Here is a 21,797-nt window from a genome sequence, read left to right as displayed (position 1 = left end):
TGTTTGCTTTGGAAGCGCCCGAACTGCCGTGCGTAGGCGTGTGGCCGCTCGCCTCGCGGGGAGGGGGGTTCCCTTGGGCTCCTTCCCGAGGGGGGGGCTTGCCCCCGTGGACTGCATTCCCGGGTCATCTGTCCAGACCGCTGCTGGGTGGGGTGGGGTGGGGTGGGGGGTGCTTGGCACGAAGGTGTGTGTCCCCGAGGCGGCACGGCGCTTCACCCTCGCCTCTCTTCCAGACGAAGAGGCTGACCTGGGGGGCCACCGCGCGACAGGCCCCGGCCAGCGCAAGATCAACAAGGTGAGCGGCGCCCGTTCGACCTGCTTGACCGGCGAGACCGGCTGGCTTGCACGAGCCGCCTTGGTCGAGGGAGGCAGAGTCGCTGCCGCCACGCTGAGCCCCTCCGGGCGGAGGGTGGACTCGGGGCCCCAGCAGTCAGGCATGCTTTGGTTTTGCTTCCTGCTCCAAGGGGCTCCCGAGCATCAGCCCCCTGGCTGCGCAGGAGGGGGCGAACGGAGGCCAGAGGAAGGAGAGTTGCTCGGGGGGACTGAGGGGCCTGGCTGTGCTGGCACGCGGGCCCGGATCCCTGGGGGGCGCGCCAGATTTCGTCCCGCTGGGGAGCCCCCCCTCTGCTCACAGAAAGCCCCCTGGGGCTGCTGGGCGAGTCCTCTGCCGGGTCGCCAGGCCGCCGACGCCGGGTGCAGCCAGCCGGGGCTGCCCGGGATGCTTTGGCTGGGGGGACACTCTTAAAATACCTGACGGCCCCACTGCGAAGCAGCCGCCGCTCTGGCCCCCACTCGTCGCAAAATGCCCAGCGTGCCCAGAGGCGCCCACGGGAGCATCGCGCAGGCTGGAGCAGTGGCGAGCCCACCTCTCCTGACCCGCGAGCGGCTGGGCGGGGCGGCCCTTCCGCTCCTTTCCCTTGCGGAGGAGGCTGGCTCGGTGGAAATGGGGGGGGGAGCCCCCCCCACCGCTTTCCAGCAAGGCGGCTCCCCACCACCTCCATCTGGGGGAACGGAGCGATCGCTCCATGGATGCGCTGGCACGGAGGGCGCCGCAGCAGGCTTCCCTCCCAGCTCGGCCGCGACTTGCCGGAGGGCCCGCTCGGGAAGTGCAGGCTTCCCCCGAGAGGCCAGGCCTCGTACCTCCGTGCCAGCGCCAGGCTGGCGCGTGTGCGTGCGCGTGCACATGTATGTGCGCGCTGCACTGCACTAGAAAACCAGGCTGGGGCCTCTCTCCTCCCCCCTTTCGCCCTCCCTGCAGTGGAACCAGCGCAATGACAAAGGCGAGACCTTGCTGCATCGGGCCTGCATCGACGGCAACCTGCGCCAGGTGCGGTTCTTCGTGGAGAAGGTAAGCCCCGGGCCGGGCCGGGCCGGGCCGGGCCGGGCCGGCTGGATCAGATCCACCGGCTGGAGGGAGGGGCAGGGCTGCCTGGGCCTCCAGGGATGAGGGGCTCCCTCCTCGGCCCTGTCCTGCCAGCTGCTCCTGCTCACAGCCACCCCGGTCCCCGCCCTTGGCTGCACTGCCCGTGCCCGCCCTGGCCGGCGGCCTGACACGGGCCGCGTTCCAGGCTCCCCACCCACTCCGTGCTGGAAACCGGGCAGGCGAGTCCATATCTGGATTTACGTAATGCCTTTTCTCCTTCCTTTCAAAACGGGCCTTTCAGACCATTTCATTCCATAAAAGCTGCTAGCCAGAAGGCCTTTTGCTACCCCGGTCGCCTCTGGCCTTCTCTGTTTGCGGCCCAAGGCAGAACAGTGACTGCTCCGTAAAAGTCCTGCTGGGCTACCCGGGGCGGGGGGCATCTTGCCCACCTCTGTGGCCAAGCAGGGGGCCCCTTGGAAGCCTCGTCCACGTGCATGAACTGCGCGTCCCGGTAATGTGCGAACGGGCGAACCTTCCCACGGGGCTCCTCAGTGCTCAGTCGCAGCCGAGGGCCCGGTATTCCCCTGTCGCACATTCTTCTTGCCTGCCTGGTTTCTCAAACCCGCCGGAAGCGAATGGCCCCTGCTGCTCAAGCGCCCTAGCAAAGGTGCTGCCCCGGGGGGAACCGCGGGGGTCGCCTTGGCCAAGTGGGCGCTGGGGGAGAGGGAGGGGATCAATTCGGGGAGGAGGAGAGGGGCGGAGGCAAGTTCCCCCGTTTAATGTGCGGTGCGGTCCACTGAAGTGCTTCTCGTCTCCGCGCCAGGGCCACCCGCTGAACCCCCGGGACTACTGCGGCTGGACCCCCCTGCACGAGGCCTGCAACCACGGGCACCTGGGTGAGCTGCGGGACGGGAGCCTCTCAGCCCCGGGGCAGATCGAGGGGTGGGAAGCAGGCTGGGCTAAGCTCGCCTCCTCGTCCTTCCCCTAGAAATTGTGCGCTTCCTTTTGGACCACGGAGCCGCTGTGGATGATCCGGGGGGCCCTGGGTGCGAGGGCATCACCCCCCTGCACGATGCCCTCAACTGCGGCCACTTCGACGTGGCGGAGCTCCTGGTCGAGAGGGGGGCCTCCGTGCTGCTGTGCAACGCCAAGGTGAGGCCGGAGGCCAGAGGCAGGGCGGCAGCGGGCGGAGCGGGAGCCGTGCCCGTGCTCCTGCAGGCCACGCGCCGGGCGGGCCGGCCCCCTCGCCGGCTGGTGTGGGGAGGGGCGTCTGGGCCTGGAGAGGCCGCCGCTGCTTCCTCGGGAAGCGCTCCGGCCCCCCCTCCCTTCCAGGGGAACCCTGCCCGCGCTGCCCTGCCCCTGCCCACCAGAGTCCGAAGCGCCGGCTGGCTGGCACCCCTCCTCCTGCTACCCTTTCCGGGCTTGCCTCTGCGCTTCCCATGCGCCAAGCGCATGCAGGTCCCTTGTTTTGGGCCTGTCGCACGTGGACAAAGGGGCCGCTTCCCCTCTTGCCCTGGCGCCCAGTCCCTGGCCAAAGCCCTGGGGAAGCTGCCCCAGCGACCACTAAAGTCGGGGCCACTGGCCTGCACCAACCTCCCCCCCCCCGGGAGTCCATGGCTTCCCACCACTGATGCTGCCCCTCCCAGGCTCGCGGCGTTCCCTGCCGCCCCAGGGCTGCTCTTCTCCATCACGGAGCGGCAGGCTTGGGGGAGCGGAGCGCAAGGGGGCCTCCCGCTCGGGGGCCGGGGGGGCTCCACCACTGCGGCTGCCGCTGTCCAGCCAGGCCTGGCCGCCCCGCGGCTCCACGGCAGCGGCTGCTCGCAGGCACCGCGTGGGCCTGCCTTGCCCTTCGCCCTCTGCCCCCCTGGCAGGCAGCGCTTGGCCAGGGCTGGGGGCCCTCCCCTTGTGGTGGCGGAAGGGCAAGGGGGTCCGTCTCGGCAACCCGGGCAGCCCCCCCGGGCCAGCAGTGCCGCCGCCGCCGACAGCCCCCCCTGCGTTTCCCATCCTCAGGGCCTGACCCCCCTGGGCACCCTCCAGGCCTGGGTGCAGCTGTTCGGCCGGGACCTGGACCGGGAAACGCGCCAGCGCTCCGAGGCCATGGAGCAGCTGCTTCGGAAGGCCATGGCGGGCCGAGGTGGGCCTGCGCGGCCAGAGCGGGCTCGAGGGGCAGGGGCGGAGGGCAGCCTGGGTCCGGGTCCCAGGGCGCTCCCCTCTCCCCACGCCTCAGAGGGAGGCCCCACAACCCTGGCCCCTTTGTTCCGCCCGCCAAGGCCTCGAGGGCCGGGGCGGAGGGACCCCCTCTGGAGGGCGGCCACGGGCCAGGGGCTCCTTGGTGGTGGTGGGTTCTGCGTGCACGGGGCGAGCGCCTTCGGGCGCACGTTCGCGCAGGTGGCGCCTCCCGAGAGCGTGCGCCTGAGCCCTGCCCAAAGGGGGCTTCTGAGGAGGTGGAGCCTCGGTGCTGATGGGGGTCTTCTCCTCCTCGGCCCCCGCAGGCTCCAGGGCTCCGCTGCAGCAGAGCCAGCCGGCCAGCCAGCTGTTCGACGCCGAGCTCCCGGAGTCCCCGACCTCCTGCCCTCCGGGCCCCGCTCTCGTGCCCCACAGCCCCAGGGGGAGCCCGCAGGAGCCCGAGGAGGGATGCGTGAGCCCCCGGAAGCCCGTCAGGAGGCTGTGGCCGCTCGGCCGGAAGCCGGCGAGGGAGGAGGAATCGCCGGTGGGGGCAGTGGGGGAGCAGGTGGGGCCGGGGCCGGCTGCCTCCGCCGAGTACCGGGCAGCCATGCGGGGTGTGGGCAGCGCCCATTCCCGCCACCCGCCCAGCCCAGGGGGCCCCACGCGCCCTCCCGGGCCAGCCCTGATCCCGTCCGAGGAGTACGTGGGGGACGACTGGCTGGAGGACGACCTGGGCCCCCGACCCCACTCCCGCAAGAGAGGCCGCCAGAGCCCGGCTGGGGCAGCAGGGGCAGGAGCGGGCTCCGCAGAAAGCACGGCGTCCGAGAGCGACGAGGGGGCATCCCGCCAGCCCCCGGAGCTGACGCGGAAGCGGAGGAGGCGAGTCCGGCAGAGCCGCCTCTCCCAGATGGTGGCCAGGGCCCTGCCGGGCCGCGTCTGGGGGACTGGTGCAGAGGGGAGGCCCGAGGCCCCGGCCGATGCTGGCCGCCTTCAGGGGGCCAGCGGTGGCAGCAGCAGGGTCAATGGCGTGCCGGAGCACGAAGAATGCCCCCCGCCGGGACCCACGCAGGTGAGCTTTGAGTGGCATGTGCTGGGCTCGTTCCTTGCCCGGGCGCCGGTTCTGGTGCCCCCGTGGGGTGGCAGCCGCAGTAGCGGCAGCATCACCCTGAAGCCCCCCGGCCGGCAGCCGACTGCTCAGGTGCAGCGGGCCCCTCTGCGAGCGGGGCACCCTCGACCAAGGAGAGCCCCCCGTCTCCGGAAGGCAGGCCGCTCAGAGGAGGAAGGGGCACGGGTGGGATCATTGCCTTGCATCTGCTCTGGGCGACCCCCTTTCCGGCTGGGAGCTCCTGCGGGCCGCCTCCATCGCTCGCCCCTCCCTCCCTCCCTCCTCTCCTGTAGCTGCCGGCTCCCCCTCCGCCGGTTCGGGTGCGTGTTCGGGTGCGAGACAGCGTCTTCCTTATCCCCGTGCCCCACAGGTAAGAGGGCAGGGCTGGGCGGTCCCTTTGCTCCGCCCCCCTCCCCGAAGCCGGGCTCTTTCTCCTGCTTCCCTGGGAACACGAGGAGAGCCTGGCAGGGCAGCCCGGAGGCCCAGCTGGCCGGCATCCCGTGGCTGGCGCTGCGGTGGCCGGGCTCTGCGCAGGGGCTCTGCTCGGTGTCCGTGGCTCGCGTGGGCAGGCCCAGGGTGCCCGCTGCGTGCCAGCTGCTGTTGGTTGGCGCTCGCGCTGCCTTGCCAGAGGCCTTCGTGCTGCCCAGCCCTCGGTGCTCGTGTCAAAGACGGGGTGAGCTCCCGAGCGCATTGGGGAAAGGAGGGGGTGCTGCTGGGTCCGACGGGGCCTCCGTGCAACTTGTGTAGTGGAGGGGAATCGGTCTTTCTGCCCCAGCCCGTCCTCCCTCTGGAGGAGTGGGGAGGGCCTGCGGCCCCGGGAAGCGGGGGGTGGGCTGTTCCTTCCTCGTGTGCCCCACAGGGGTCTGGGGCGGGGGCGGGCCTGCCGCTCTAGCGCCCCCCTCCCTTGCAGCGAGAGCGAGGGCCGCCCCGTGTCGTGGCTGGCGGAGCAGGCCTCCCAGCGGTACTACCAGAGCTGCGGGCTGCTGCCACGCCTGACCCTGAAAAAAGAGGGGGCGCTCCTGGCTCCCCAGGACCGTGTCGTGGACGTCCTGCAGAGCAACGAAGAGGTGAGCGCCTGCGGCCAGCGCCCGCCCTGAGCTGCCTCCCTCCGGGGGCCCCGACCCGGGCGAGGAGCCCGGCCCCGGCCCTTCCGGCATCCGGCGCGGCCTCCCTTCCCCTCTGACGCCCCCGGAGCTCTGGCCACACCTGCCTGTTCCTGCTCCTCAGGTGCAACCGGGGCAGGCGGTGCGAGACAGCAGGGCCGGCCCCTGGGCTTTGGGCCAAGGCAGCCCCAGAGGGCGTCCCCATGGGGCCACGGACCAGTGCCGGCGCAGCTCCGCCGCGTTCCACTTGTGGCTGTGGCCAGCGGGGTGGGTGTTGCGCACCACGACGGCCGCCCGCCCGCTATTCAGCTCCCCTCGGGAAGCTGGCGGCTGGGGCAGCGACGGGAGGGCGGCTCTTGCGGGCCCCGCTGAGTGGTCTGAGCGGCAGGCAGCGGCACTCCCGGCCGGGGCGCGAGGGGCACGCGGTATGGGATGGCTCCGCGGCCTGACCTGCCCCCACACCCCTCTCTCCGAGGAAGGTGCTGGCCGAGGTGCAGTCGTGGGACCTGCCGCCCCTGGTGGAGCGATACCGGAAGGCCTGCCGGAACCTGGCTGTGGGTAAGCTGCCGGCCCCACGGACTGGGAGGCGCATGGCGCCCTCCTGCGCTCCCAGGAGCCCCTGTTGGGCAGGAGGAGCTGCTGGGCATGTTCAAAGGGGTGTCTGGCAGCGCTCTTGCTGAGCCTCCCTGCGGCCCAGGTGCAGGGCCGCCCCCCCGGCTCCCGCGCACCGGCTCCGTGCTGCTGCCGCCGTGGCTGATGCTCGCTTGCGCATCTCCCTCTCTCCTGCACCGGACAGGGGAGCACCGGCTGCTCCTGAAGGTGTTGGAGCGGCAGGAGGCGGGCCCGTCCTTCAGCGTCTCCGGTGTGACCCTGCGGCGCCTCCACCTGGCCCCGCTCTTCCGGGCACTCAAGCTGCAGGCCTCCATCCGGCGCCTCTGCCTCTCGGGGACTGGCCTGGGGGACGACGCGGCCGAAGAGCTCCTGGCCAGCGTGGGCACCATGCCCGGCCTGACCCAGCTCGACCTGTCGGCCAACCGGCTCGGCCCGGAGGGGCTGCACAAGCTGGCCAACGGGCTCTCCGCCTCCGCCCAGGTGGGTTGGGGGGCTGCCCCCACTTGCTCGGGCAGGTTGGGGGGGAGGGCGGGGTTTGGATCCCGCGCTGCCCCTTCTTGGGACACTCCCCCTCGGGCGTGGGGGGCCGCCGAAGGGGCAGCCTCATGGCCCGCTGGCCCCCTGCGCCTCGCCCCCCCTCACGCCGCCCCGGCCGCCCCTGTCGTTGCAGAGGCTGGACGAGCTGGACCTCAGCCTGAACCCGCTGGGCGACCGCAGTGCCCAGCCCCTGGCCGCCCTGCTGTGCGCCTGCCCCGTCCTGGCCGTGCTGCGGCTGCAGGGCTGCGGCTTCACCAGCGCCCTTCTGCAGCGCGGGCGCCCGCTGCTGGCCAGTGCCCTGGGAGGTAAGAAGCCGGGGCTGGTGGGCAGGGCAGGCAAGCGGGTGCCCCACGTCTCCGAGGCTGCTCTGGGCAAGGGAAGCCGCCCTCGTGTGGCTGCTGAGGCCCCTGCAGGAGTTTCCTGGCACGGGTTGTGGGGAGGGTTGCGTAGGCTGGCTGGGGAACGAGCGCCCTGTGCGTGCGGAGACGTGGTCAGGGGCATTAATGCGAAGCCCCCGTGGCGGTGGGCTCCTGCGCCCCTCCCCTCCCTCTGCCCCTCCCCACTCGCCGCCCCCCTTCCGCGCTTCCTCTCGCTCAGGGGTGGTGCAGCTGCGGAGCCTCTCCATGTCCCACAATGTCCTGGGTGCCTCCGGCCTGGACCTGCTCCTGAAGAGCCTGCCCTGGGCCAGCGTCACCCACCTGGAGATCGGCTCGGTGGGCGCCGGGCCGGAAGACCGGCAGCCCCTGCAGGAGGCACTGGGCGGGTACTTGGCACAGGTATGGCGGGGCGGGCGGGCGCCTTGGACGTGGCCCCCTCCCTTGGCCCCCTGCCCTGCGCCCTCGTCGGGCGCCGGCAAGTCGCGTCCGACGTAGCCGGCCTTCCACGTGGGAGGCCTCCCACCCACGCTCCCCACCGGGGCCGCTCAGCTCACGTGCGTGTGCCTTCCAGGCGTGGCTGGAGGAGCCGGTGCGGCCTTCCCCAGCGTGCTCGGAGCCTTCTGGGTGGGCTGGAGCGCACCCCCCACGGCTCCCAGCTCCCGTGGCCGATGGCCGTGGGGGCCGGGAATGGAGGCCGCCTGGCACATGGGGCTCGAAGCCCTCGGTCGGGCCAAGCAGGGCCAGGAGTGGGGAGGGCCGCTCTTTATGCCGGGAGCGACCTGGCGTGTGGCTCGGGCTTCCCCACCCCAGCCATTCTCTGCTCTGAACCCTGCAATTCCTCTGGGCAGGAAGACTGTGCGCTCAGCCGGCTCACTTTCTCTGGGAACCACCTGGATGATGCCGCCGTCGCAGAGCTGGCCAGGTGGGTGGGGTTTGCACTGCTCTGTCTCGGGGTGCCCCGGTTTTGCCTGGTTCTGACTTGTCTTTTGCGGGTGGGGCGGGACATTGGCATTCTGTGCTTGGAAACCAGCTCTGGGGGGCGCACCTTCCTCAGTGGGCCCCGCGCTGGCGCCTCCCGTTGCGAGAGGGCTCCCTGCCCCGGAGCGAGAGGCCGAGCTCGGGGAGGTGGCTGGGATGGCGTTTTCTGGGCCCTGACCTCTCGGCCTTCACAGACAGTCCCTTGCCTCTTGGGGCAGGAGGGGTGTGTTTCGCCCCACGTTACCGAGACGTCCCATGCTGAAAGCTGTGGGTGCAGGAGCCGCCCGTGTGGATCCCTCCATCGCCACAGCAGGAGCTTTGCCAGTGTCCCGGGTTCTGCTCCGCTCCTCTGCCAAGGTTTCCTGCCCCCCCCCCGCCCCCGCAGCGAGAGCAGGGCCTTGGCCTGGCCACCTTCCGCCCCAGCCAGCGGCGGTGGGGCTGTCCTTCCCTGCCCGCGAGCTTCCCGAGGCATCAGGCCGAACAGGGTCGGGGCCCAGACAGCCACTCTGCGCATGCTTTGCTCTCAGCCCGGGAAGGAGCTTTCTGGGCCTGCACCCGAGCAAGGCCTGTGGCTGGGCGAGACCCCCGCCGGGGTGCTCTCGCTGCCCTTTCCAGACGCGCCCCCTGAGGCCCCGTCTCTCCTCAGGTGCCTCCCGCGCTGCCCCGCTTTGGTCGCACTGGACTTGTCTGCAAACCGCGCAGTCGGCACAGCCGGCCTCCAGGCGCTGCTGCGGGCCCTGGACGAGAGGGGGCACGGCCTCCAGTTCCTCAGCCTGGCGGGTGAGTCGGCTCTGCCCATCCCGTCCAGGGGCAGCCAGTCTGGCCCGGGGGGCTTGGATGCGGCTCCTCACCGGGGGGAGGTGGGCCGATTCCTGCCTCCCGCCTGCATTAACTTCGCCAGATGCCCCGAGGGATGCTCCCCTGGCCCCCTAAGCAACAGAGCAGGCTGGATCATGTCTCCTGGGTCGCCTGCCCCACACATGCCCCTGCCTTCCCAGTGTGGCTTCTCGGGGGGGGGGGGGGCGGAGGGCCACGTCTCCGAACGACGCAGGGCCCCCTCCTCCCTGTGCAGCACGAGGGAATGAAGCGCCGGCCTGAGCAGCGGGCCCTTGAGGCAGAGGGAGGAGTCGAGGTGACTGACTGGCCAAATCCCCTTCCTTCCCAGGCTGCTGTGTCACGGGGCCGCTGGATGGTGCCACATGGGCGAGGCTCTCCTCCCGCGTCCGTCAGCTGCAGCTCTGCAGCCGCAGCGTGAGCAGGGGCGACCAGCGGGCCGTCGCGGAGCTGTGGCAGGGCCCGGCGGGCACCACGCTCCACTCGGTCACCCGCCACCACAAGCTCTTCTGCCAGTGCCGGTAGCCGCGCCTGGCCGGCCACACCGCGCCACCCCCGAGACCTGCAACCCGCCCCCAGCCTGCGCTGAGACGGCGTCGCGTGTGCCGCGTGGGGCCCAGCACGCCTTTCCCAGAGACTGCCCCCTGCTGCCGTGGACCACCAAGCCCCAGCGCCCAGGACGGACGGGCCCGGCTGCCCGGGACGTGTGGGGGGCCGACTCGGGGGCCACGCGAAGGGAGAAGGGCTGCACCGGGGCCCCTGTGAGCAGCCGCTGCTGCTGCGCCCACGCCCAGCGCTGCGCTCTCCCGCTGTACCCCCCCCCCCGCTTTGGGTGTCATCTCTCAGCACGGGCTGAATGTAAATACCTCTTCCTGCTCGCAGCTTCTTTGCTTGTGCGCCTGACTCGCCGCGGTCGCTGCCTGTCTGCACGGGCTGCTCACAGGTGACGTGGGGAGCCCCAGAGGCCGGTCCGACTGGGCAAGTCCAGTGGGGGGGCCCATGTGCCTCAGGGCCGGGGCAGCCGAAGCACGAGGGCCCGTCCAGTCCCCGCTCCCCCCAACCGCACGCACTTCCGTTCCTTGTGGGAGGAGCCAAGATCGGACCCGAGGTCCCTCCAGCAGGACGGGTGCAGGGCCTCCACCTCCCATGCTCCTCAGCAACTGGCCATGCAGGCACCACCTGATCGCCTCCCCCGTATCTCACTGACCAGGCGGAAATGACATCGAGTAGAGAGAGGTTTATTGGAGTTTGGCTGGCTGGCGGCTGCCTCTGGGCAGCGACAACAAGGCCCAATAAATACGAGCACCACGAGGGGGCCCTGTCGCCCGCCACATCACCCTGCCAGTCCCCAGCGCGGGCACCTGGCCCAGCCGCCGGGCCCCTTGCTGCCGCCCCCTGGCAACCGGCAGGGGCACCGCGGAGTTTTCCGGAAAGGGGGAACACACGCCCTCGCGTTCCAAAGGACAGCGCGCGAGGGATGTACATGCAGCCGCCTTCCGACTGGTGGCTTGAGCGCAGGCCCCTCGGGCCCCGGCTCGGTTTGCGCCCAAGGAGGGGGTCCGGGCTGCCGCGGGGGGTGGGGAGCGAGGCCCGCCGCGTCCTCACGAGTGCAGGAAGCGGTTGAAGGCGTTGTAGGCCGACTCCAGGTCGAAGAGCATCTGCCGGACTTGGGAATCGTCCAGTTCGTCGGACGCCGACATGCCGCTCAGCGTCTGCAGCCTGGAGGGAGGACAGAGCCCAGAGCCCGTGGGCTGCCGTCTTGCCCTGCTCGCCTCCGGAGATGCGCAGGGAGGGCAAGGGCACCTCGTGCAAGACGCCGCCCCGGGTGGGCGGCAGGCGCAAAGGAGGGGGAGGGGGCGCGCCCCACGTGCTCTTCACGCACCCTCGTGGCTGGCCGCTCGGGCCCAGCCTCTGCGGGACCCCCCCCCATTCCAAAGCGACAGGCCAGAGTGGGGCAGGCCCACCCCCCGGCAGCACTCACCACTGGTTCACTTTCTGCCGTCCCTCAAAGTCTGGGGGCAGGTGGCTCATGCGGTTCATGGTCTCCATCAGCTCCCGGAGGTCCGGCTGGATCTGCGGATGGGAGAGGGAGGTGGCTCACCCTTCCCTGCCTGCGCCTCTGCCCAAAGCATCCCGGGGAGCCGGTCGTCGTTCTGGCGCCTCCAGGAGCCGAGCGGAGGGCAGTGTGACATCCAGAGGCTTGGCATCCAGCGAAGGGCTTCCAACCGAACCAGGGAGCAGTCTGGAGGGTGGGGCAACCCCCCCAGAAGACAGATACACTGCCCCAAAAGGCAGCGGCCTGCCAGTGGCGGCAGCAAAGGGGCCCCTGAGGAGGGGTGGCGACTCAGTCCCCCCCCCCCCGTTGCTGGGTGACCTGGTGGTTCCAACAGCTGCCACTGGACCCTGCGGGGCCAGCGCCCAGGGAGGAGCCCGCGGCCGCCACTCGCCTCGTCCATGGCGCGGATTTCCAAGCGGAGCTTGTCCATCACTGTGATGAAGAGCTGGAAAGGAAAGGGCCCGCGGTTCATGCCAGGCGCCCTGGGGCCACAGGCCCGCGAGGCGCCCCCCCCCGCCACCCGCCCAGCGCCCTCCCGGCTACCGAGACGATGTCCGCAATGCAGCGGTTGAGGTTGCCCTTGTCGTCCTTGATGGTGATCGGCCGGTCCTCCTTGATCCTCTCCATGGCCAGCGGGCAGTCCAGCTGCAGGGGGCAGAGGGAGGCTCGATGGGGCAAGAGCAGGGGCCAGCTCCCCTCGGAGAGCCCCCGGTTAGCAAGCCTGGCTCTGCGCATCCGGGGACAGACCAGGGCCAGAAGGCCTGCCACGGCCCAGCACGGAGGGCCAGCCGTCGGCCTCCTGCAGCTGGCATCCTGGGGTGGGGGTTCGGCTGGGGGTCCCCAGACTCCCCTCCAGCAGCCATCACTCACCCGGAACTTCCGGCAAAAGTCATCGATGGAGTTGATCTCCAAGCCCTGCACCTGCTTGAAGGCAGCCTTGTACTGGACCAGGAGGCGGGAGCAGGCCGCCGTGTACCTGGCGGGGCCAGAGAAAGTGGGAGCCGGGAAGGGGCAGTGGCAAGAGCGCCTCCCTCACTCCGCCCCACAGCCCAGAGGTCTCCTCCTGCCCCAGGGGCGACAATACTGCAGATGCCCACAGGCAGCTGGGCAGGCAGGGGCTGCCCGAAGCACGCACTTCTCTGGGGCAGAAGCTTATGGGGTGGCTAAGCCGCTCTCCCGCTGGCCTGAGAGCGGGAGTACATCCAGCCTGGTGCAGCACCAGTAGCTGGGCATCTCTGGGGGTGAAGCACTCCCTGGCAACACCGATACCTGCTCTGGTAACTTCCTGCTTGGATACCTGCAACGCGCTTGACATGGGGCTACCCTTGAAAATGGTCCGGGTGGTGCAACTGGGACAGAACAGAGCTGCCAGATGTTACTCGCACATGACGCCAGTCCTCTACCAGCTCCACTGGCTCCCAGTTGACGTCCGGGCCCAATTCAAGGTGCTGGTTTTGACCTACAAAGCCCTAAACGGCTTGGGACCAGGATGCCCGAAGGAACGTCTCCTTCCTTACATGCCCGCGTGCCCCTTAAGATCTGTGGGAGAAGTCCTGCTCCGGGAACCCTCTCTAAGATAGGTAAAAAGGTCGTCAACTGGGAGTAGGGCCTTCTCTGCCGTGGCGCCCAGACTCTGGAATGTCCTCCCCAGAGAGGTATGCCTTGCTGCCAAGCTCATACTCTTCGGCGCCAGGTCAGGTCAAAACCTTTTTATTTAAACAGCATTTTAAAATCAATAGTTTTTTATCATTCAGCCACTCTTGTTTTGTTTCCTGATTTCCTGTTTATTGTTTTATACATTATTCTGTTGGGCATCAATGTTTTAAATTGTTCTTTTAAATACTGTAAGCCATCCTGAAATTTTTATATAATAGGACAGCATATAAAGGCTTTCAATAAATAAATAAAGCCCTCCCCTTGAGCTGATATCCCATCAGCTGGTGCCCAGAGGCACTCTCCTCCCAGCCATGGAGTCGCATTTCGCTCATCGGGCCAGTCCTCCTTGCGAACAAGCAGCCCCTCGTTTTGGGGGACAGTCTTGTGGGTGAGAATCGGGGCCTCCCTCTGGCAGGGAGCGTGCTCACCCTCGATGCCCTGTCGGCACCGCTTGCCACTGGAGCCCTTGGCGGGTCGGGCTGAGTCAGGGACTGGCCCAAAGACAGCCAAGAGTGGGCCAAGCCAGGGCCCCCCAGATCCTGGCCCCAAGGCTTGGAGGGATGTCCTCCCGGCTCCCAGGGCTGCTAAATCCCCCCTCCCCTCTGGGGGAGCTGAGCCGGCGACGGGGGAGTTCCCTCTGAGGGCTGCCACTCACTCGTTGGGGGTGACGCAGTCCTTGATGTAGGCCTTCTCCAACGCCTGCATCGTCTTCACCACGGCGAACAGCTCCGCCATGTTGTCGTACCTGAGGCAACAGAGAGGCCACCTGCTGAGCCCCACGCTCAAGCTGGGCATCAGAGGCTCCGGCACAGGCGGGGCAGACCCCTCGCAGGCGAGGCCCCGTGTGCAGAAGGGACAACGCGCGGCCGCACACCTCCGGGCCACCGCTGCTTCCCCATCGCCTCCGCGCATCCCTACTGCTCGGGTTCAAAAGCTGCAGGAGCTCCTGAGGAAAGTACTCACTTCTCTCGCTCCCGGGCATTCTTGTACAGCTTCACTTCCTGCAAGGGAAAAGTGAAGTTACGCCCACCAGGCCGTTGCAACGCAGGGAGGACAAGCTGGGGCTGAGCGGCCTCCAAGGCTGTGCTGAGCGAGGCCAGAGTGGGGAGGAACCTGCTGGGTCCTCGCCGCCAGGAGAGGGGCTGGGCGTCCCCTGCAGCCCACGCTGCCTGCCCACCGGAAAGAGCCACTGGCCCCTGAGCTATGCAGAAACGGCGTTACTTGCCTCGTACAGTTCTGGTTTATTCCCTGGGGCTGAAACGAGACGGAAACAAATGAGAGCACAGACAGAGCTGCAGTTACCCACACCAGCCATCATGGACAGAGCCAGCGAGATCCTGAGAAACCTGCGGGGCTCAGAAAAGCCCTGGCAGCTCTCCGGTCACGGGGGCAGCAGCGTGCCACGGCATTCTCGGACCACCAAGAAGAGGTCACACAGAGGCGAGAGCAAGGGGGACGGCCAAGCCCTGGGGTGGCCCGGAGCCCAGTGCCCGGTCGGCACATTGCGCGTTAGCGAGGGCACAGGCCCCCAGGGGCCCAAAGCCTGGGGGTTGCCACCTAAGGGGCCAGTCGGCCCGCCGGCGTCCACTCGCGGCCACGGCTGCGGGGCGTTCGCTCTGGCCGGGTCGCGGAGAGCTGCACCCAGGGCCGGGCCAAGGACTCACCTCCCATCCCAGGGGCCGCGGGGATTCCATGGAACATGCTGCTGGGTCCGCCGCTCGGGGTCAGCCACCACACGCGCCTGCGGCGGGACAGCAGGACACGGTCACGCTCCCTCGGCGCCCTGGCCCGCCGCCGAGGCCCGCGCCCCGCGCCCACGGCCCACTCGCTCAGCAGCCGGGCCGGGCCTGGCCCGGAGCTTCGGGGGCCGCGACTGTGTGCCCCCCCGTCCCTTCCCCCAGAGGCCGCTGCAGCTCCGCACGGACCCTTCTCCCGGGCTGTCCTCCCGGCTGGCCAGGGCTCGCGGCGCCGGGGGGCGTGCGGCCGGGCGGGGCTGCGGCTCGGCTCCCCCTCCCCGCTCCGCGCCGGAGGCTCTAGCGGAGGCCCGTCCGCGCCCCCGCGCCACGAAGCCCGCCCCGAGGCCCCGGGAGCGCCGCGCCTGGAGCGCGCCCCCCGGCGCTTCCCCAACCCGGCGCCCCCCCCCCGATGCTGGGCGCGCCGGCCGAGGAGCCTCCCCGAGCCGCTGCCCTCCGTCCGGGAGGAGCCCGCCCTTCCCCGCCCCAGCGAAGGGCAGTCCCGGAGCGGGGCCCGGCCGCGCCCCCGGGCGCCCCCCGGCCCGGCCCGCCGCACCTTCGCCGCCGCCGCCTGCTTCCGGGCCCGCGATCGACAGCTCGGCCGGCCGCTGCACCCGCCTGGCCCCGCCCATTCGGCTCGGCGCTCGGGCCGCGTGACGTCAGGCGCGCGCCGCTTCCGGGAGCAGCCCCGCCCCGTGGCCTGCTCGGCTCGGCTCGGCTCGGCTCGGTTCCCGCCGCTGCCGCGAGGCCGGCCAGGGAAGGTGCGGCCCGGCCCGGCCCGGCCCGGCCCGGCCCGGCCGAAGAGCTGCGCGAGTGGCCCGCTCCCTCCGGCCGCGGCCGCCTTCCTCGGAGGCGTCGCGATGGGCGGCGGCGGCAGGCGCGGAACCGAGGGGCGCTGGAAGCCCGGCCCGGAGCTGGGCCAGTGGAGCAGCGCCGCGGGGCCCCGGCGTCCCACGGGGCGCTCGTTTGCAGGCCGCCCGGAGGAGGCGGCGGCGGCGGCATGGCCAGCGCCTCGCTTCCTGGGCTTTCCGGGGGGGGCGCAGCAGCCGCGCCTCCTCCTAGGCCGGGGGCACCGCTCGAGGACCCAGCCGTGCCCTTCCCGCCCCCTCACCAGGCGAGGAGGAGCTGCGGGAGCGCCTTGGGAGCCCAACACGGAGCCGGCGTCGCTCCGGGGGCCCGGGACCCGGGCTGAGCAGAGCCGTGCGCGCCCAGCGCCACACCTCGCGCCCAGCCGTGGTGGCGGGCAGCAGAACTCCCCGGGCCGCCTCCCCAGTCCTAGCTGGATGCACAAGGCGCAGGCTGCACCCACCCGGGACGGCCCTGCCAGCTTCTGTGGCGATGCCCGTCGCCCAGCGGCCGTAGCAGCTGCTTCAGTGCCTCTGAGAAAGTAACTGTGCTTCACAAAGCTCGTAGTGAAGCTGACCCTTGAGCCCCAGCATGGACCCAACTCTCCAGGAGCCAAAAACATGAGAAAAGGCGGCCGCTTCGTGTGTTGCTTATTTGGTTTGCTTTATTGCTTACATGTGGATTGCACAGTGTTTTTACACTTAGTCACATAGGTCATCACAGAGAGTTCAAACCATATATATCTAAGCATCGGTAAAAGAAACAGCTCAAAACATTCTCTGACTGTCCTGTTTTTATTTATGCCTTAAAATAAAATTGAGAATGAGAGAGAGACTTTTAAAGCGATCAGCTGAAATGCCCAGGTATGAACTGTCATAGATACAAATACCCGCAGGACTCCAAACAACATTCAAACGGCACCAACACTGTCACAAACACAGTTCGTCAAGCACATGGGTCTTTTTACCAAAAGCCCTCCAAACAGTTTATTGATTTCAAGGAACTGTTTCAAAGTTAACCATTAGCAGCCCATCTTGACTACTGTCGGGGCAATGCCAACGAAGCTGTTCTTTCCCACGCCTCTACATTTCACCATGGAATGCCTTACTTTGGACCAACCACAAATGATGGGAGCTCCTGCTTGCTTTCCCACCCCTATTAAATGCTGAGGAAATGTGGAATTTTACTGTGTAATACAACAACAAAAATACAAAAACAACTCGTTGGAGACACCAAAGCGAACGGGACATGAAATGAAAGGCATCTGTTGCATGCAGGGCTGAGCAGGCAGCGGCTGAGCCGTTGAGCAGTACGTCCCACAGATGGCACGAGTGCAAATAAAACGGCGTTCTCGCGCCTGGTGTACCCAAGTTACGACAGCGGCACGGATAGCCTCCTTCATGTGTGTGCTGACCTCTGACTGATGTGCATCTTTAAAGAAAATGCCACCTGGATGATACCAGACGCCAAGACAGCTTACCTTCCAGAACCAAAATGTGGAAGCTAAGGGTGCCGAGAAAACGGCACTGCGTTCTGTGAGGGGTGCTGCCTCTGGTCTGAGCAGGGTGGAAGTGTGGAGCACTGGCAACCACAGGGAAAAGCTGTACGAAAGAGGCTGTTTCGTCATCCACTAAGAGCTGTGACTGCGCTGTCAAACTGAAAAGAAGGCCTTGGTTACCGTAAGCACTTCTGAAACACATCAGTGCCTTGTTTCACAGGCTGGGAAATTTAAAAGAACTCAGGGGAAAGACTAGACCTCTCCCAAGAAACCAAGAATCTCAACACGGTGCGCACTGTGACAACGTGTCCTTCCACCCTCGACTAAGTTTACAATCAAGCTCGAACCCAGACCAGTGATGAGAAGGTTTTCCGATATGTGAACATCGAGAAAGCACGTTGCGGATGTCTCACTGCACAACATAAAGGTACCACTGGCCTTGAATCACCAACACAGTCACAAGTGCCAGCCTGTTGAAGAATTTATATTTTCACCAGTGAAATTGCAGGCATGGCTCGAACTCCACCACAGTGTCCTTGGTTTCTTGGGCCGTGCGTGTTAAGTGCAGATCAAGCAGCAGGCTACTGCTGTAAGGTCTTGCCTGGGATACACAGAATAATGGAGCTGAGCAAGTCCATATTCTATTCTTGGAGGAAAATGTGCCAATGATGTTGAAGCAAATACAAGGCCACGCATTTCTAAAATGCAGCCCCTCGGGGCAGGAGAGGACCTCTATGCAACTGACCCACTCACCTCTCCAGGGAGCGCCACCATTTTTCCTTCAGTTGATAAAGTATCATTAAAACCTACACAACTACACTACAGAGAGAAATATTGTGTAGAATAACTCGCTTCACTTTTACAGTTCCACAGAGAATTAGTAAAAAAAATTGTACCATTTTAAAATGCCCTTAATTCTCTTGTGCTATACTAAATAGGTCATATATAATGCAGATCCTAAAAAGCAGCACAGCAAAAATATTTCCCCCCAGAAGCCTGGGTTAAGAACGCGACATTTTAAGACATCAAAAATATTGCCAGGTATCTTATTTAAAAAGACCTCATTTCTTTGCTGCAGCAGAACATGTGGGAAATGGCACTGATGCAGAATTCCTAGGAAGCACGGTGCACTCGAGTTCACGGCTGTGACTGACGGGGAGGCAACGTGTCGCCCCTTGCGCGACGCTTGGTGCCAGGAAACCCACAGCAGCCAGGTGTTCACCCCGCACTGCTGGTGGGGCTCAGGCACTTGTGCTGTGCAAAGGCAGAGCCTGAACGAACCAGCAAGGAGGGGGCCAGTGCCACCCCCTCTGCGTGGAGTGAAGCCACGAGTGCCGAGGCGGCATCTCATCTAAACATTCTCTGTTCAATGAAACATCAAACAGCCTGGCAACAGAGGCAGAGCGAGTCTTGCAGAATGAGCAATCTGCAATGCAGGCACAATCCCAGCCTGGCCGCACTTTATCCGGGGTTATTTCTGAAAGCTGCATGAAGCTGGGACAAAGGAAACGATGGAGGCTCGAGCTAAAAACTCATCTTGGGCTCGAGACAATGTGCTTTAATACTAAACAATGCCCAACTGAGGCTAGAAGAGGCTTAATACACACAAAGATCTGGAAACTTCATCTCATAGACTGGAACGGATTGGTAGTGGGGGTGTCCGGCTGTGATCGTCAGCGTCCCTGAGGGGCTGGGAGGGGGGCTGCAAAAGAGGCAACAGTGGAGTTAAGCCCTCGGAGCGATCGTTCTGTGAAACGGTTAGCGGCGCTGGCTCAGTGACGCACCCCCTTCTGTGCCGCCCCAGCCGCCCCCAGGCCTGCACGGACCAGCTCCTCCGAGAGGCCCCGCTCGCAGGGAGCTAACAGGCCGGTCTCAGCCCTGGCCGCCGTCCCCTCGTGGCGCCGCCCCTGCTGTGTGGGCAGCGAGTCTCAGTCCGGTCTAGGGCATCTTGGGGGGGTGGGGCTGGGAAATCCTCTGCCCAGAACTCGGGAGAGCTGCCACGGCCACCCAGTCTCGGCAGCGCTGGGCACGCAGACCTGGAAGGGGGTTCCAGGCAGGGAAGCTTCCACCCCCCCTGGAGAGGCCTGAGCCTGCGCCGAGTCCCCCGCATGCCAGCGGGGGCTCTGCCTCCCTGCAGAAACAGCAGCTGGGGCGAAGGCCCCCCCTCCCCCGGTGCAGGAAGGGCACCCGAGGCCCTTCCTCTTCTGGTGTCGCTGGTCTCAGTTTTGCTGCCGGGAAGCACCCCGCAAGCGCAGCAGCTGACCCGGCACGGCGAGCCTTCAGCGCCGCCCTTTGGCGCCTCGGGCGGAGGTGTCGGGGGCGCTGTCCCAGGCCCACGGAGCGCGACCGCGCAGGGGCCTTCCCGCGGGTCCCACCCCCCACCTGCGCCCCTGAGCCCTCCCCTTACCGAATGGTGAGCTCCAAGATCCGAGCGAGCCGGTCGTGAAGGAGGGTTGCCTGCAGGGGGAAGCACGGACTGCCTGAGATGCTGGGACGGCCGGAGTCGCCGCTGGCCGGGGGGGGGGGGCGCTGCCTCCTTCCCGGCACAAGACCGCGCCCCAAAGGGGCCCACGTGGCAAGAGCTCGGGGTCTGAGGGCTGCGGCGGCTCCGCCGGGCATTCCGAGTAGAGAGCGGCCTGGAGTCAAGCTGAGCTGAGCCTCGGGGGGCCTCCTGCAGAGAGTGGGGCGACTCGGCCTCGCGCGGGGGCTGCGGAGGGCCGGGCTCTCCCGGGGGGCTCTCCCCGGCTCGCGGCCGGCACGGCACGCCTGAGCCTGAGCTTCCAGCACGCCCGGCCAGAAAGGAGGCCGGTCCACCTGCGCTGACCAGGGCCGGCCGGGAGGGACAGCCGGGCTCCGGCCCCTCTGCGCCCTCGTGCCTGCGGCCCCCCAGACTGACCTTGGTCTCACACTGGGCAGCGATCTCTTCAAAGGGAGCGTTCTGGAACTTCTCGATCACGAGGCGCCTCTTCTCCTTCTCCTGCTCTTCCAGACCTGCGTTGTCTTTGGCAAAGGGGAAACGGGAGGGGAGAGGAGGAAGCAGGAGGGGAGCAGGCCTCCGTCAAGAGTCTCTCGGGAAGCTCCGCTCCGCGTGGAACCAGCCAAGCGGAAGGCAGCCCGCCGAGGGCCCCGTCGGCAAGCGCGGGGAGCTGCCTGCCCACGCACAGTGGCTCTGTCCACGGCCTGGGGAGCCACGGTCCTGGGCTGGCAGTCCGCTGCCTGTGCTCCGGCGGTCGCAGGTTCTGCAGGCCTGCTTGCCAGTCAGACGGCCAGCGGCGGCCACCACGCTCGTGCCGCCCCCGTTCAAGGCAGGGGTGACATCCTCACACGTTTCGGGGGCCTTGAGAATTCCCTCCTCCAGCCTTAGTATCTTCTGAATAAGTCATCCAGTGTTGAGCTAGCCACACAGCAGTACTTAACAGGCAAATATTCTTTTGGTGGAAGAGCTGCTATTGGCTATCCTGGCTTTCTGCCCAAATGGTTCCCAGTGAGCAGAGGGGGCTCAAGCTGGATCGATCGCATCCGGCCTTTCAAAGCTGGATTTGCCACATGCTCAGCATGGCATCAAAGCAGGGAGTTCCCCTTTCTTGCCTCCAGATTATTTTATTTATTTATTTTCCGATTTATATCCTGCCTTTTTCCTGCAAAGAGCTCAAGGCAGCTTACATCTCCTCCTCCATCTTATCCCCACAACACCCCTGTGAGGCAGGTTGGGCTGAGAGTCTGTGACTGGCCCAGTCACCCAGCTGGCTCCATGGCTGAGTCGGGACTCGAACCCGGATCGCCTGAGTCCCAGTCCCACGCTCTTAACCACTGCACCACACTGGCTCTCTGGCATTTTAAAAGGCAGAGATAGCACTGAACATGCGCAAGTACGTATGGCTCCTGAACTTCTGGGATCTTTCTTACAAGTGCTGGTTAAAGATACTCATTCAGATGCTTATGATTCCGTTATCCAAGAGGAGACAGTGCCTGTTCAAGTGGAAGACAGAGCAAACACTAACCTCACCAGGCGCTCTGGCAAAACCTACCTATAGCCTTCTTCAACGATTCAAAGGTAATTTCCTCCATGTTGTTGACCTGGAAAAAAAAGCAGGTGTCTAATCTCCAGGTAGGAGGAAACAGCAGGACTGAGGGCCAGTCAGAATGACAGCAGGACCCCAGTGCAGCCCCCACAACTCCATTCTTGGTCCCGGGAAGGAAGGAGCCCTTCCTCCATGCCAGTGGGGTTTCCCTTATGGTGTTTCAAACAGCAGCTTGGCGGGGGAAGAGGGAATTGGTCATTTCTGACCATTCTAAACACATTCCAGCCATCAACATCATGCCAGGACACATCCTTTTCCTAACCTTTACCCTACCCTGGGGCACACCCCTAACCCTAATACAGGGCTAAAGTTCCACTGAAGAGAGGGCAATTTTGAAAAAGCCTTCCTCGAGCAGCTTTTTCTGCACAGCTCATCATTTCTGCCCCTTCTAAACGCATTGCAACCAGCAGAATCATGCCAGGACACCTCATTTTCCTAACCCTAACCCTACCCTGGTGCACACCCCTAACCCTAATATAGGGCGACAGTTCCATCGAAGAGAGGGATTTTGAAAAAGCCTGCCTTGAGGAGCTTTTTCTGCACAGCTCATCATTTCTGCCCCTTCTAAACGCATTGCAACCAGCAGGATCATGCCAGGACACCTCGTTTTCCTAACCCTAACCCTACCCTGGTGCACACCCCTAACCCTAATATAGGGCTAAAGTTCCATCGAAGAGAGGGCAATTTTGAAAAAGCCTTCCTTGAGTGGGTTTTTCTGCGCAGCTCATCATTTCTGCCCCTTCTACATGCATTGCAACCAGCAGAATCATGCCAGGACACCTCATTTTTCTAACCCTAACCCTACCCTGGTGCACACCCCTAACCCTAATACAGGGTAAAAGTTCCATTGA

The 21,797-nt window shown here is 66.1% G+C and overlaps 3 protein-coding genes across 7 annotated transcripts in view; 1 reads left to right on the top strand and 2 right to left on the bottom strand.

Moving 5' to 3' along the window:
* Nucleotides 1-9,950, top strand: part of TONSL (tonsoku like, DNA repair protein) — a 28,841-nt gene extending 18,891 nt beyond the window's left edge. For all 3 annotated transcript variants that reach the window (XM_044453222.1, XM_044453221.1, XM_044453220.1), the window contains 15 exons: nucleotides 234-295; nucleotides 1,259-1,348; nucleotides 2,187-2,259; nucleotides 2,352-2,515; nucleotides 3,374-3,497; nucleotides 3,856-4,598; nucleotides 4,928-5,004; nucleotides 5,545-5,701; nucleotides 6,217-6,295; nucleotides 6,534-6,829; nucleotides 7,020-7,191; nucleotides 7,484-7,662; nucleotides 8,112-8,185; nucleotides 8,888-9,021; nucleotides 9,407-9,950. In XM_044453222.1, the coding sequence (XP_044309157.1) occupies nucleotides 234-295; nucleotides 1,259-1,348; nucleotides 2,187-2,259; nucleotides 2,352-2,515; nucleotides 3,374-3,497; nucleotides 3,856-4,598; nucleotides 4,928-5,004; nucleotides 5,545-5,701; nucleotides 6,217-6,295; nucleotides 6,534-6,829; nucleotides 7,020-7,191; nucleotides 7,484-7,662; nucleotides 8,112-8,185; nucleotides 8,888-9,021; nucleotides 9,407-9,600 (2,618 nt within the window). In that variant the 3' untranslated portion in view covers nucleotides 9,601-9,950. The remainder of the gene's footprint in view (nucleotides 1-233; nucleotides 296-1,258; nucleotides 1,349-2,186; nucleotides 2,260-2,351; nucleotides 2,516-3,373; nucleotides 3,498-3,855; nucleotides 4,599-4,927; nucleotides 5,005-5,544; nucleotides 5,702-6,216; nucleotides 6,296-6,533; nucleotides 6,830-7,019; nucleotides 7,192-7,483; nucleotides 7,663-8,111; nucleotides 8,186-8,887; nucleotides 9,022-9,406) is intronic.
* Nucleotides 9,951-10,297: 347 nt separating this feature from the next.
* Nucleotides 10,298-15,093, bottom strand: VPS28 (VPS28 subunit of ESCRT-I). The gene is made up of 10 exons (XM_044453365.1): nucleotides 15,077-15,093; nucleotides 14,452-14,528; nucleotides 14,013-14,041; nucleotides 13,751-13,788; nucleotides 13,443-13,532; nucleotides 12,002-12,107; nucleotides 11,675-11,776; nucleotides 11,523-11,576; nucleotides 11,057-11,148; nucleotides 10,298-10,794 (listed from the first exon to the last, which is right to left on the bottom strand). Exons 2-10 carry the CDS (start codon nucleotides 14,486-14,488, stop codon nucleotides 10,677-10,679), a joined length of 666 nt encoding a protein of 221 aa, XP_044309300.1. The 5' UTR covers nucleotides 14,489-14,528; nucleotides 15,077-15,093; the 3' UTR covers nucleotides 10,298-10,676.
* Nucleotides 15,094-16,004: 911 nt separating this feature from the next.
* LOC123035278 (protein EFR3 homolog A) overlaps nucleotides 16,005-21,797 on the bottom strand; it is a 36,657-nt gene continuing 30,864 nt past the window's right edge. For 2 of the 3 annotated variants that reach the window (XM_044453273.1, XM_044453275.1), the window contains exons 21-24: nucleotides 20,893-20,941; nucleotides 19,761-19,864; nucleotides 19,272-19,321; nucleotides 16,005-18,566 (exon numbers count right to left, since the gene is read on the bottom strand). In XM_044453273.1, the coding sequence (XP_044309208.1) occupies nucleotides 18,461-18,566; nucleotides 19,272-19,321; nucleotides 19,761-19,864; nucleotides 20,893-20,941 (309 nt within the window). In that variant the 3' untranslated portion in view covers nucleotides 16,005-18,460. The remainder of the gene's footprint in view (nucleotides 18,567-19,271; nucleotides 19,322-19,760; nucleotides 19,865-20,892; nucleotides 20,942-21,797) is intronic. The other variant, XM_044453276.1, reaches the window with a different exon arrangement.

This window comes from Varanus komodoensis, unplaced genomic scaffold (assembly GCF_004798865.1).
Source record: "Varanus komodoensis strain SLA01 unplaced genomic scaffold, ASM479886v1 scaffold78, whole genome shotgun sequence".
Classification (NCBI taxonomy): domain Eukaryota; kingdom Metazoa; phylum Chordata; class Lepidosauria; order Squamata; family Varanidae; genus Varanus; species Varanus komodoensis.
The sequence above is the reverse complement of the archived record's forward strand: the minus strand, read 5'-3'. Positions and strand labels throughout refer to the sequence as shown.